Source organism: Pipistrellus kuhlii, unplaced genomic scaffold (genome assembly GCF_014108245.1).
Source record: "Pipistrellus kuhlii isolate mPipKuh1 unplaced genomic scaffold, mPipKuh1.p scaffold_m20_p_1, whole genome shotgun sequence".
Lineage (NCBI taxonomy): Eukaryota > Metazoa > Chordata > Mammalia > Chiroptera > Vespertilionidae > Pipistrellus > Pipistrellus kuhlii.
In genome coordinates, this window is record NW_023425404.1 from 46,587,172 (window position 1) to 46,600,450 (window position 13,279).

The window sequence follows — 13,279 nt, forward strand, 5'->3', positions numbered from 1 at the left end:
TCTCTTTTATTCTTACTGACATGGTCTGCCTCTAAATTTTCAATCTCCAGATTCTCTCCACAAGAGGCAGAGAAAGCGGAGCCCACAACTTCTAAATCATATAAGTGCATATTTATGTTCCCTCCTAAGATGCTTTTCTTTTTTCTTTAAAAAGGAAACCTTAATATTTAAGTCTTTGATTTTGTATCATGTCCTAAATGTACTCTTTTTTTTTTCAACAGTGCAATCCATTTGTTTTAAATGCAATTGTTTTCCCTTTTTTATAGGATACTACAGACTATGTTGCCTACGTAGCTAAAGATCCAGTTAATCAACGAGGTATGGAAAGCAACTTCTAGATTTTCTTAAGAGCTGCTGTATACCAACTTTAAAGAGCCATAAACTGCTGTTTTCATTATACAGAGTGATGAGGATCACTAAGAGTGCTGTATTGGGTTCTGGAAACACTATGTAAATTTGAGTTGGAAATAAATGGTAGAGCAAAGTAGAAAAAAATATATATACACACAGGTGGATTTAAATCCTGGTTATGTGAGAGACCCATAAACCAAAAGTCTTATCTATTTTTTTAATCAAAAGAAAAGCTGTTTTGACTATGATAGAAAGAGCTGAACATCTTCAGTGGACAAATGAATTACAGATAATTAGCCTCAGTGTGTGTGTGTGTGTGTGTGTGTGTGTGTGTGTAACCTGTGCACCTGCTGTTCAAGAGCCTGACATGTCACTTTGAGTGCTTGGCTTCTCCTCTTTTGGATCCTAGCTTAAATGTCTCTCCTTCAGAGGCACTTTGGTTGAGCGCCTCTTCTCTCCAGTAAGCCTATCCCACTCTGTTGCACTTTATTTCTCTTTTTTATTAACATTCCTCCCACATTTTTATTCTTTTATTTACTCATTGGTTTTTTATGTCTATGTCTCCTATTCAAGGCTCTATGAGGACAAGAACTATTTTTTCCTCTTAAGCATTCATCACAATGCTTAGCACATAGGTGGCACCCAATAAAATTGGCACCCAATTTTGTTGAATGGCTGAGTGAATGGAAGAATGAGTTGACTGGATTTCTTGTCTCAGAATTTAGCAAGGTATCCAAGAAACTCAAATCCTAGCAGCACCTGGGGTCAAGGGCCTGATGTTCTTTAGGACATTAGACTTCTCTAGACAGAATGGTTAGTACTGTTCCTCATCCCTAACTCTGGATCATTCAGACTCTGCTATAGGGATGGGTGTGAAAATGCTTCTTCTCCTTAACCAGAACCCATCAGTTGGGCAGCATCCTTTGCCATCCCAGCACTAGGTTTGTCCCAAGATGTTTATTATGTATATATGGAGTGGAATTTGGAAATTCAAAGAGCTGTAAGGCTCTGACCAGGTTGGCTCAGTAGATAGAGTGTCGGCCTGCAGACTGAAGGGTCCTGGGTTTGATTACAGTCAAGGGCATGTACCTTGGTTTCAGGCACATCCCCAGTAGGGGGTGTGCAGGAGGCAGCTGATTGGTGTTTTTCTCTCATCAATGTTTCTAACTCTCTATCCCTCTCCCTTCCTCTCTGTAAAAAATCAGTAAAATATATAGTTTTAAAAAAAGATCTGTAAGACACAGAAGTGGAAACCTATATGGCTTGCAGGAAGCAAGTGAATAGAAGACAGTAGAATGTAGATTGTATATGAAGAAAAATGTCCAAGAGTAAGGTGACCAGATCGTCCCGCTTTTGGCGGGACAGTCTTGATTTTCAACAATTTTTCCCCAGGTCCCACGGTGTTTTAAAAAAGTCCCGATTTTTGGAAAGATTCAGGACTTTTTTAAAACGCCGTGGGACCCTGGAAAAAATTGTTGAAAATCGAGACTGTCCTGCCAAAAGCGGGATGATCTGGTCACCTTCCTAAAAGGTATTGAGAGGGCACACAGAAGAGAGCTAATAAGCAGGGACTCAATCGTGGGGGCGAATGCTGTTTACCAAGGAGAGTTTCCGGAAGACTGGGCAGCAGGATGCAGTGGGTGGAGTCAGAGTGAAAGCGCCAGGCAGGGGCGTCCTACCGCAGGAAGCTGTTGTGATGGTCAGAAATGATATTGTGGGGACCGGCTGCTGGCACCTCGCAGATGCTCTGTAACTGCTTGCCAGAGGAACAAGGCCCGGATAAGATGGAGAGGAAGGAACAGGTGGTGAATACTATGCAACACTTCATTGAAATGGACTCACTGAACAATAGGATGAAGAACAGATAAGTGGGCGGGAGGGACAGGAACCAGTGAAGGGAGATGGGGGTGTAGGAGGGAGCACAACAAAGGATACCCGAAAAGAGCAAGCTCTTTGGATGAAGCTTGGACTTCCCAGGAAGGCCTCTGGACAACAAAGCCTTTGATCTCGAGCTAGAAAGGACAGTGTGAAAGGAAGAACAGATCAGGAAATCTAGAGGCTCAGTCACTTTGCCATCAGGCACCCACTGTCTCTGGGCATGCCAGTGCTCCTCAGTAACTGGTGGTGAGAAATGCAGGGATGAGTGCCGGTTGCTGAGGGCAATGGCTAACGAGGACCTGCCTGCTTGTGGATATCCCTTTTGCTTCACTGAGACAAGAGAGGCAGAGACCATGGCCGTGTGGCTCATTCACGCAGAGGCCTCGCTCTGGTGTTTGAGTAATTCTCAGAGCCCAGCTGCTTAAATGGGACCCACAGGGACCCACAGGTACCCTGGCTGGGGATTCTGAAAAGGCATTTGTGGGAGCTGTTGACTGACTTCATGGCTGGGATTTGAGAGACAGTCCAAATAGGGTTCTGTTTTTTTCTTTCTTTAGCCTCAGACTGGATAGAGAATAAGAAAGATGCTAGAGCCAAGCAGGCTGGGTGGGAACCCTGATTCTTCCTTCATCTCACCATGGGAGCTTAGTCAAGTGGTTGCACATCCTTGAACCTCAGTTGTGTTAAGTGGGAAGAGCACATCTACTTGCTGGTGGTGTTGGGAGGAGTAACTGAGATAACACAGAGACAGCGTCCTTTTCTTTCCGTCCTCACCTCACCATTCCTGCTTAGGGAAATGGGTCCATCTGGTAGATAAATGACTAAAAAACATAGGGTAACTTTTTTGGATTGAAAGTCAGTACCTCTCCATCACTTACTGCTCCTTTTCCTATCCCTTTGCCCCTTCTTATCTTGGTTGTAGCAACCTCTGTGAGTAGCCACTCTGCTGTCTCGACATACATCTGCTCGCATACCCCTGCGGGTTAATTCATTTCCCCTCACCTGAGCCTCTGGGCTTGACTTTCTGCTCAGAGATGCTGACAGTTATTGATTACATGTGTATACACAAGAAGCTGAGCTAATCACTGTGCAAGAAAGACAATTCCTGGCCCCCAGAGCTCAACATTTAGTGGGAGAGAGAAACAACCTGTAGGATGTGCACAGAGAATGGGCGGGGGGGAGGGGGGGGGGGCGCTAAAGGACAGTGCCTGGAACATAGAGGTGCTGTCAGAATTTGTGGGAGACATGAATAGAACACAGGTCACAGAGCTGTGTAGCGAGAACTTGGGATTATGTGTTTGGATGGTGTGCATGTGGGTGTGCGTGCGTGCGTGCGTGCGCGCGCGCGTGCGTGTGTGTGTGTGTGTGTGTGTGTGTGTGTGTGAAGGTGGAGTTGCAGAGAAAAGGTAGAAGGAGGGGAGCTATGGCTGAGCAGATAGGCCAGACACAGATTTTGGAGGGGTCTGAATGCAGGTCAAAAGGTCATTCAGAATCATTGCCGATTCTGAACTTTAAATGATAACTTTTCTGGCATTTGTATCTGTAACAGTGACCTTGGGCAGAAAAGCAGTCTGGAACCATAGAGTCCAGTTTGGAGGCCATCTCACTAGTTATAAACTGCCCTGGGGAGGACAAATTTATAAAATAATAGAACTTAGGAACTGCTCATATATGAAGGCTGATGCAGAAATAGAAATCAGGCCCTGCCTCATGGCTCAGAGATGGAGCCTCCATCTATGAACCAGGAGGTTGCAGTTTGATTCCTAGTCAGGGCACAGGCCCGGGTTGTGGGCTCAATCCTAGTGTGGGCCATGCAGGGACAGCCAATCAATGGTTCTCTCTCATCATTGATGTTTCTGTCTCCCTCTCCCATCCTCTCTGAAATCAATGAAAATGTGTGTGTGTGTGTGTGTGTGTGTGTGTGTGTATAAAGAAACAGAAATCAGCCGTGAGGATTTAATAAGCTACTCTTTGCAGTGAAAGTATCTCAGTGCCAGGCTTATAGTAAGTATTCAACAAATGGTAGTTATTATTACTATCCTGTGTGGTTTGTAGTGACATTGCCACTAAAGGATCAGGGATTTTTACAAATAGAAAAAGACAAAAACCCTATGAAAATAGGGTTTTTTTTTTTGTTTTTTTTTAACCCAAAAAGGGGGAATAAACCTACCATTTATTGCGTGTTCTCATATGCCAGGAGCATTTTGTCTGCACTGTCTCATTTCATCCTCACAGCAACCCTGGAGGGAAGGTATTACAATTATTCCTTTTTACAAAGGCAAATACCGGGGCTGAGAAAAATGAGGCGGCTTTCCTAAGCTCACCCAGCCAATAAGCACCGGCCCGAGTCCAGATCCTGAGCACAGGTTTATACAAGGACATTGCGTGGGTCCAAGAAGCATTTTAAAAAATTTTAAAGTTTAGCCTCATTAGCAAGCAAAGGCACACAAATTATAATTTGATATCATATTTCATCTTCAAATTTCAAACCTCGCTAAAAGTAAATGTGGCGTAGAATAGCAGTTACTCCTGAACCCTTTTAGCAGGAGGGTGGGTCCATAGGTTTTTCAGGGCAATTTGACAATTTGCATCAAAACTTTAAAAAAAATAATTCTGAACCATCAATTTCACTTCTAAGGGAAGAATGAGGACTTGCACAAAGATTAAGCAGTAAATATCATTGGCATATATCATTAATGCAATGGGGAAAATTCAATATTAATGAATAGCAAATTATTTAAATGAATTCATAGACTGTCCTACTGTACAGCAATTAAAGCTAGTGTTATAGAAGAATAAATAATGACATGGGGAAATATTCACAATATTATTAAGTGCACAAAGCAGATTATGAGACATTGTGTATAACATGAGCCCAGGTAATTTTTTGGAAGTAGATATACATAGAAAAGAGATTGGAAAGGCACACGCCAAAATATTAGTTGTCGTTATCTCTGAATAGTAAGACTTTAGGTAACTTTAATTTATTCTTGGTGTCTTTTTTATCTATAAAACATCTACAATGAATATTTGTTACATTTATAAAGGGTAAACTGTTTTGAATTCTTAAATAAGTACAGAATGGAAACAGAAAGACAATGTTATAAAATTACCCAGAGGGTTTGGTTCATCCAGGGGGAAATGTTCAGCAGACAGGAGAACCCTGGGGGTGAGAGGGTGATAGTGGTGGGCAGAGAGAGGGGAAAAGGGAGAGACAGAGAGAAAGAGAGAGAGGGGGGGGGGGGGGGGGGAGAGGGAGGAAGCCCTAAAGAGAATATGAGATTATGCCTTTGGTGGAGCTTGGAAAAACTACAACTTCTTTGCTCTAAGAATGAGTGAGGTCACCAAAGGAGGAACCAGGAAGAAGAGGCAGAAGGTGTCAGGGAGCGGGAGAATCAGAGGAGTAGTCAGGGGAGGGGAGGCAGCCGGGAGGGGAGTGGCACCAAAGAAGGAGGAAGAGCAGGTTCTTTGGGAGAGGACACCAGAGTGTCTCACACTGGAAAGAGTTCAAAGTGAATGAAGGCGGGAAGTGCCATTCAGCCAGCACTGACAAGCCATCGGTCACCTCAGGAAGCATGCTGTCAGCGGACGGGCAGCGGCAGGAGCCGGCCTCAGGGATGAGCACGTGGCTGATAGGAAGTGGAGCCCGGCAGAGGAGACTAACTCCATGCTAATCATCTTGAATGCCCCCCCCACCCCTGTCTCCTGCTTGCTTCGTTCACTTTTAGCATTATTCCCTTCAAGCCACTTTTTTTCCATGTTGGCTAGGACCTTTTGGTGAGCTCCTCATTTTATAAAAGGTCTTTTCTGTAGGAAAGGTAAGTTCCAGTAAGAATGTTTTGAGTTTACTTAGTGACTGATACAGCCTGCCTCTGCAATGGCTACAAATGAGGAAGTCTCTTCCCCTCTTATCCAGGAGAGGTAAAATTTTCTCTGGATCTAGTCTGTTAAGAGGCCCCAGTTTACCTGGACTATCTGCACATATAGTAAGGCCATGGTTCTGAGTCCCTGAAGAAAGTTAAAAAAAAGAAAGAAAGGTGATAAGACCATTTTAACTTAACCCCGTGGTCGGCAAACTGCGGCTTGAGAGCCATATGCGGCTCTTTGGCCCCTTGAGTGTGGCTCTTCCACAAAATACCACGGCCTGGGCGAGTCTATTTTGAAGAAGTGGCGTCAGAAGAAGTTTAAGTTTAAAAAATTTGGCTCTCGGAAGAAATTTCAATTGTTGTACTGTTGAAATTTGGCTCTGTTGACTAATGAGTTTGCTGACCACTAACTTACCCCATTTACTTAGGTTTACAGTTACAAAAATACCTGCACTACTGCCCTGCTCACATTAGTTGCCTATGGACTGGCTGGCTTGCTTCTGCAGGCGGGTTTCTTTGGTAAAGATGGTGGACCCCATGCTTCGACCTCACAGCACCATCTGGTGGTTCATCTGAGAAGCTGCACTTTTCAATTTCTTGTTTTCTAGTAACAGCAACAAAAGCCCCCAGAAACAACACCCAAAACATAGTGTATTAAAAACAAATATAAATCAGTAAAGAATAACCTGCTACCCTCGAAGAATAGTGTCAGCCTTTTGTTCATAACTATCTCATTAGGAAAACCAAAGTAAAAGACAAAAGAAAATGAACCCAAGATTCTTTTACGTTTTACTTAATATAGTACCTAATACCCCGCGTCTACCTGGCTGCCAGTGGCGTGAAAAGAACCCAGGTTTGCATCTGATTCCAGTCAAGGAGATCAAAGCTCGGGCCTCCAAGCAAAGTTATCAGATCACTGGGAAATTCTTTTCTGGGAACTGAGACTTTTCATAGACTTGTCTTTCTTCCTTCCGTTAGCTGAAGACTGGGCAATTCTTGGCCAAACTGGCCACTTATCTGAGCTTTTGGAGGCCTGTCTCACCCTTGAAAGTGGGCATATTTGTATGTGATTTAAAGCCCATCCCTAGTCTGGCCCATGACCAGCTTAAAAAAGAGCCAAGGCCATGTCCACAGAGCAGCACGTCCTGTCAGCAGTAGTGCCACCAAGACGTGTGTGTGTGTGTGTGTGTGTGTGTGTGTGTGTGTGTGTGCCCTGAAGCACTGAGGCTGCACCGAGCTTCTGTCCAGGCCAGTCTGTTGGTCCAATGCTGTTTCTTCCATGGAGACGCGCGCCGCTGGTTTTCTTTCTTTCTGTTTAATCTTCTTAGCAAAGTAAAGCAGACACTAGGTTTATAGCCTCAGCCTGGGAACAAGACCAAACCCTCAACGAATTAGAACGAGAAAAGCTGAGAGAAATGAGACCTATTAGCGGTCTATGAGAAGTGGTGGAGGACGGCGGTGGGATCGGTGGATGCGTTCATTCCCGCGTGCCCCACGTGCCTTGCCCTGCTCCCCGGAGGGTGTAAGGGACTGTGACCCAGGAAGGCTGCAATTCCTGTACAGCAGCAGGGACTTCAGAGATCACCCAGTGCCCTGCCTTGGCAGTGAGGCCCTGGCTGTAGAGCAGCTTATCTAGGGTCACACAGGTTGTAGTGTAATTGGAACCTGAACTTGGATCTGAATCTTTTCATAGAGTTCTTTTAACCATCCTTGTTCTCATTCCTCTCATGGGAGGCACGCTTTAGTCACCCTCCTTTCCTCCCTCCCTCCCTCCCTCCCTTCCCTCCCTCCCTCCCTCCCTCCCTCCCTTTTCCTTCCTCCCTCCCTTCTTTCCTTCTCCCTTTCATTTATTCATTTATTTATATTTAAATTTTCTGCCTCTCTCATTATCTTCCCCATGTTTATCTTTATTTATTTATTTTTTTAATTAAATTATTATCTCTGTACATATACCATTGCCCCCCCTCCCCCATACATGTCCTCCCTCCCCAGAGTTTTGTGTCCATTGGTTGTACTTAAATGCATGTATACAAGTCCTTCGGTTGATCTCTTATCTTCCTCAGATCTCCCTACCCTCCCTGCTGTAATTTGACAGTCTGCTTGTTGCTTTACTGTCTCTATATCTATCTTTTGGCTCATCAGTTTATAATGTTCTTTATTACCCAAAAATGAGTGAGGTCATGTGGTGTTTCTCTTTCATTGATTGACTGGCTTATTTCACTCAGCATGATGTTCTCCAATTCCATCCAGGTTGCTGCAAATGATGAGAATTCCTTCTTTACCATGTTTATCTTTATTTTTTTTAAAATATATTTTATTGATTTTTCACAGAGAGAAAGGAAGAGAGATAGACAGCTAGAAACGTCGATGAGAGAGAAACATCTACCAGCTGCCCCCTGCACACCCTCTACTGGGGATGCGCCCGCAACCAACATACATGCCCTTGACCGGAATCGAACCCAGGACCCTTCAGTCCACAGACCGACGCTCTACCACTGAGCCAAACCAGTTTCAGCCCATGTTTATCTTTAGATATCTCCTTGATTCTAAGAAAAAATAAAATTACAATTTTTTCCCTCATTTTATTTATTTATTTATTTATTTATTTAATATATTTTATTGATTTTTTTTTTGCCCCCCTCTCTCCCTCCCACACACATCCCCTCCCTCCCCAGAGTTTTATGTCCATTGGTTGTACTTATATGCATGTATAAAAGTCCTTTGGTTGATCTATTATCTCCCCCAGATCTTCCTCCCCTTCCCGCTGTAATTTGACAGTCTGCTTGTTGATATACTGTCTCTATATCTATCTTTTGGTTCATCAGTTTATAATGTTCTTTATTATCCACAAATGAGTGAGGTCATGTGGTGTTTCTCTTTCATTGATTGGCTTATAAAATTACAATTTTTTGTCTCCATTTCCATATGATTTCTGATCTTTTCTTTATGTTTAATTGGACTAAGAATTTATGAGGTGAAAAACAAAAAAATTCAAGTGAATTGCCTTTTTTTTTTCTTTAATCACAATGTAACACACTTTTTTTTTTTTTTTTACTCAGCTAGGGTATTTTGTAGGTTTGAGGCTATGAGGCCTGACCAGGAAGGAAGAGAGCATTCCGCCAACAAAGTGACCAGACGTCCCACTTTGGGTGGGACAGTCCCGATTTTTAACAATTTGTCTTGCATCCCACAGCATTTTTAAAAAGTCCAAAAGATTTAAAAGAATCTTTCAAAACATCAGGATTTTTTTAAAAATCACACGGGACACAGGACAAATTATCAAAAATCGGGACGTCTGGTCACCTTACTCAAAGACCATGCAGTCACTTGCACCATTGAATCCTGGAAGGACCTGCCCACTATTGGGGCCATTGAAGGTCTTATTTTAATAAAATTGAAGATAATTCCTCACAATAGAATTATTTATGTGATTTGGGGAAATATGAATTTATTCCATCAAAACATATTTTTGAAATACTTATGCATTGGTCGCTATGTGAAGATACTAGAGAAAAAAAAGGGTCCATGAAATGTCAGTCTAAAGATAGATCAAACATTTTCCTTTGGTTTGGAAAGGATATAAATTGTGTTTTCAACACTGTAATTAGCTCCTAGTCTACTTCAGGATCCAGGTTGCTTCTTTAAAGGGACAACTTTATAAGGAATGATCAATAATTCTTGGGGTTTTGACACCTGAGCATTGTTTGATTTTGTAATAGCACCCTGCCCCCCATCCCTTCCAAAAGTAGTCAGACATAAATCCTTTAAACAAACATCAAACTAATCTAAAATTACAATTATCTGACATTTCTTTTTTAAAATATATTTTTATTGATTTCAGAGAGGAAGGGAGAGCGAGAGAGAGAGAGAAACATCAATGATGAGAGAGAATCATTGATTGGTTGCCTCCTCCATGACTCCCATTGAGGATCAAGACCGCAACCTGGGTATGTGCCCTTGACCGGAATTAAACCTGGGACCCTGTAGTCTACAGGCTAGGGCAGCACCTGACATTTCTTGACATGATTTTCAATGCTTGGCTAAGAAACATCAGTGTAAGTTTTACCATAACCTACTATTATAGGCTCTACAAGTTCAATCACAGGTGAATGAGTTGCCTCTTACTTTAAGTAAATTCAACATTCTGGCCAAGACAATGCAAAGCTTCCACATCAACGCAGTTAAGCCCTTCCATAAAGTCAGGCATCTCTCCTTTCCTCTCCTGTGTCCCCTTTAATCATTCTTTCATTCTCCTAGTGTTGGTTTTAGGGTTCCCAGGATCTACGATGCTTTTCCAGTATCTAACCTACCGTGTTTCCCCGAAAATAAGACATCCTCCAAAAATAAGACCTAGCGCATGGAAAAATAAGACAGCCCCTGAAAATAAGACCTAGTGCAACTTTGGGAGAAAAAATTAATATAAGATACTGTCTTATTTTCGGGGAAACATGGTAGGTTAGATACTGGAAAAGCATCGTAATTCTTCAAGCACCCAATCTTTTTTGTTCTCAGAGAACAGCTGAGTTTTTATAACATTCATGTACCTATTTAACCATTATCAAGCTTTTCCCCAATTGTATACAAACCAATATATATCTTAAAAAATTTCTCACGAGACATTGCCTCTATCTTGAAGTCATCCTCAGGACTCTTTCTAAGCCATTCTTCTGAAACCTCCAATTCAATGAAATCTTCCTATTGCAAGGCCCTAAGCATGGCACCAACCTCTCAGCGGGTAGGATGGCATTCCTGATGGAGGGGAGAGTGATTTCCAGCCCCTGAACACGAGCTCCTTTGTTGGTGGCATTCTGGCAGCTGCCCCCTTCACAACTAGTCTTCTCCAGTTTGCTTCCCAGGAACTGCTTCTCAGAGAGTGTCTACTAAAACTTGTAATATCTTCTGATAATGCCATCTTCACAAAATCTTGATTCTTTTTAATATATTTTATTGATTTTTCACAGAGAGGAAGAGAGAGGGATAGAGAGTTAGAAACATCGATAAGAGAGAATCATCGATCAGCTGCCTTTTGCACACCCCGTACTGGGGATGCGCCCGCAACCAAGGTACATGCCTTTGACTGGAATCGAACTCAGGACCTTTCAGTCCCCAGGCCGACGCTCTATCCACTGAGCCAAACCGGTCCCGGCAAAATCTTGATTCTGATGCTTATTGGAGGTAGTTTTTTTCATAGGGTTCGATGATGGGGATTCCGGACCATCACTGGCAGCTACAGGGCAAAGGGTTGGCTAGAGGAAGGGATATTCTCAAGCCTTATTATCACTAGGTGTTTATCTCTTCTGGGGGAGATGGGTAGAGAGGTTTGGAAAGGTACCTTTTGTCAGCTTTCTGTAGCATCCCATGCCAGGACAAGGCTGAAAACCTCATCTTCCCTGCAGACTGCTGTCCTAAGCATTTCCTGTATTGAATTCCAGAGCTAACACCGACCTTGAGTATTCGTCAAAATTGTCCTACTACTTTTACGAAGATTATCCCAAAAATACCTGCCTCGAGACGAGAATTTGTGTTTTGAGATATTTGGATATAGACTATGCGTGTTTCTGCTCCTCGATGTGTATGAAATCTGAGATCTTCCCGAAACTGGTGTGGCTCAGTGGATAGAGTGTCAGCCTGCAGACTGAAGGGTCCCAGTTTTTATTCCGGTCAAGGGCATGTACCTTGGTTGCGGGCACATCCCCAGTAGGAGGTCCGCAGTAGGCAGCTAATCGATGTTTCTCTCTCATCGATGTTTCTAACTCTCTCCCTTCCTCTCTGTAAAAAATCAATAAAATATATTTTCAAAAGAAATATGAGGTCTTGTTATACCACTTCAGAGCTGAAGAGAGCTTTTACCTCCTTCTGTTTATTCAATTACGAGGTCATGTTCTGGAAGTATTTTTACTTCATATAATCTTCTCTTATCGAAAATTGGTTATAATTTTTTTGTATATCCTTTTGCAGCCTGCCACATTTTGGAATGCCGCAGTGGAATGGCCCAAGATGTCATAACTACCATAGGGCAGGCTTTTGAGCTCCGGTTTAAACAATATTTGAAAAATCCTTCTTTGAGTACTTCCTGTGAAAGGTCAGCCAACAGTTCTGTAATTATTTACTTACTATATTGTGTTTAATTTTAAAATGAATATGGCATTTTTCCATTTTTCTTCCATTCATGTTTGTCCAGCTATTGCTCCTTGGCTTGTAACAAAATGAAAGAAGAAACTAAAAGTGAGAAGGGATCAGCCATGTTTCTCTGATGTTACACAGCACTATGAATTAAGGAGCATCATAAAATAATAAACATCAATAGATTTCTCAGATTTATTTCAACCCCCAAAGCCCTAGCATATCAGTAAAAACAAAATTCTTTGAGAAAGAAGAGCAAAATAGTAAGAGTCAAATGTCTACTGCAAGAATTCCTGTTGGGTTGTTGGTTTGCAGTGCAAATAGGTCAGCTCCAGCTAAATGGTGACCCAAGGATCTGGTGGTTCTGTCTCAGGCACAGAAAGGCTGCAATGAAAGCCGAACGCGTTCAGGCCGGTGGAATGCGATGAGGCCCCTGGCTTACAGAATTCACATCTGAGAAGCAAAACTCTTGGGCACTTTTAAATGCATCTCTCCCCTAATTTGTTGTTTTGGGTATGAACAAACACTGGGTTTGGAGCTCACCTTTTATGAGGTGGTTGAGGGCAGTAAAGGAGAGGTGGTTACCAGGAGGTGCCGACGTTGAATTTCTCCCAGGGCAGCTCTTATAGGCTTAGTGCTGTCACTGTGCTGACATGTAATGAGCCCAACAAAACTGTGTGTGTTGTCAGTGGAATTGGCTCAACCCAAAAGGACTTGATTTACTCTTTTTCATAAGAAACGTTTACTAATTCCAATTTGGAAGAAAAGTACACTTGTTTTCTTGCCCTGTTTCAATTTAAAAAACAATGCATGTTTACATCAATCTACCCTCTTGCTACATATGGTTCTGATATTTATTTATGAATCCCACATACTCCTGCAGACTTATGCAGACAAGGTAGCTGGCCAGAGCTTTTTAATTATTTTCCTCTTGGTTTACTAAACTGGGCCAGACCCTGTGCCCAATAGCTACATTTTCTTTGAGCAAAGCATTTGTGAAATGGTACAAAGCATGCTAAAGGTACCTGGGAAAACTTTGTATTTTTATGAACCATTGACAA

The 13,279-nt window shown here is 42.5% G+C and overlaps 1 protein-coding gene across 1 annotated transcript in view; it reads left to right on the plus strand.

Moving 5' to 3' along the window:
- SHC4 (SHC adaptor protein 4) overlaps window positions 1-13,279 on the plus strand; it is a 117,459-nt gene that overhangs the window by 82,194 nt on the left and 21,986 nt on the right. The window contains exons 6-7 of the mRNA XM_036442802.2: window positions 267-318; window positions 12,054-12,177. Coding sequence (XP_036298695.1) covers window positions 267-318; window positions 12,054-12,177 — 176 coding nt within the window. The remainder of the gene's footprint in view (window positions 1-266; window positions 319-12,053; window positions 12,178-13,279) is intronic.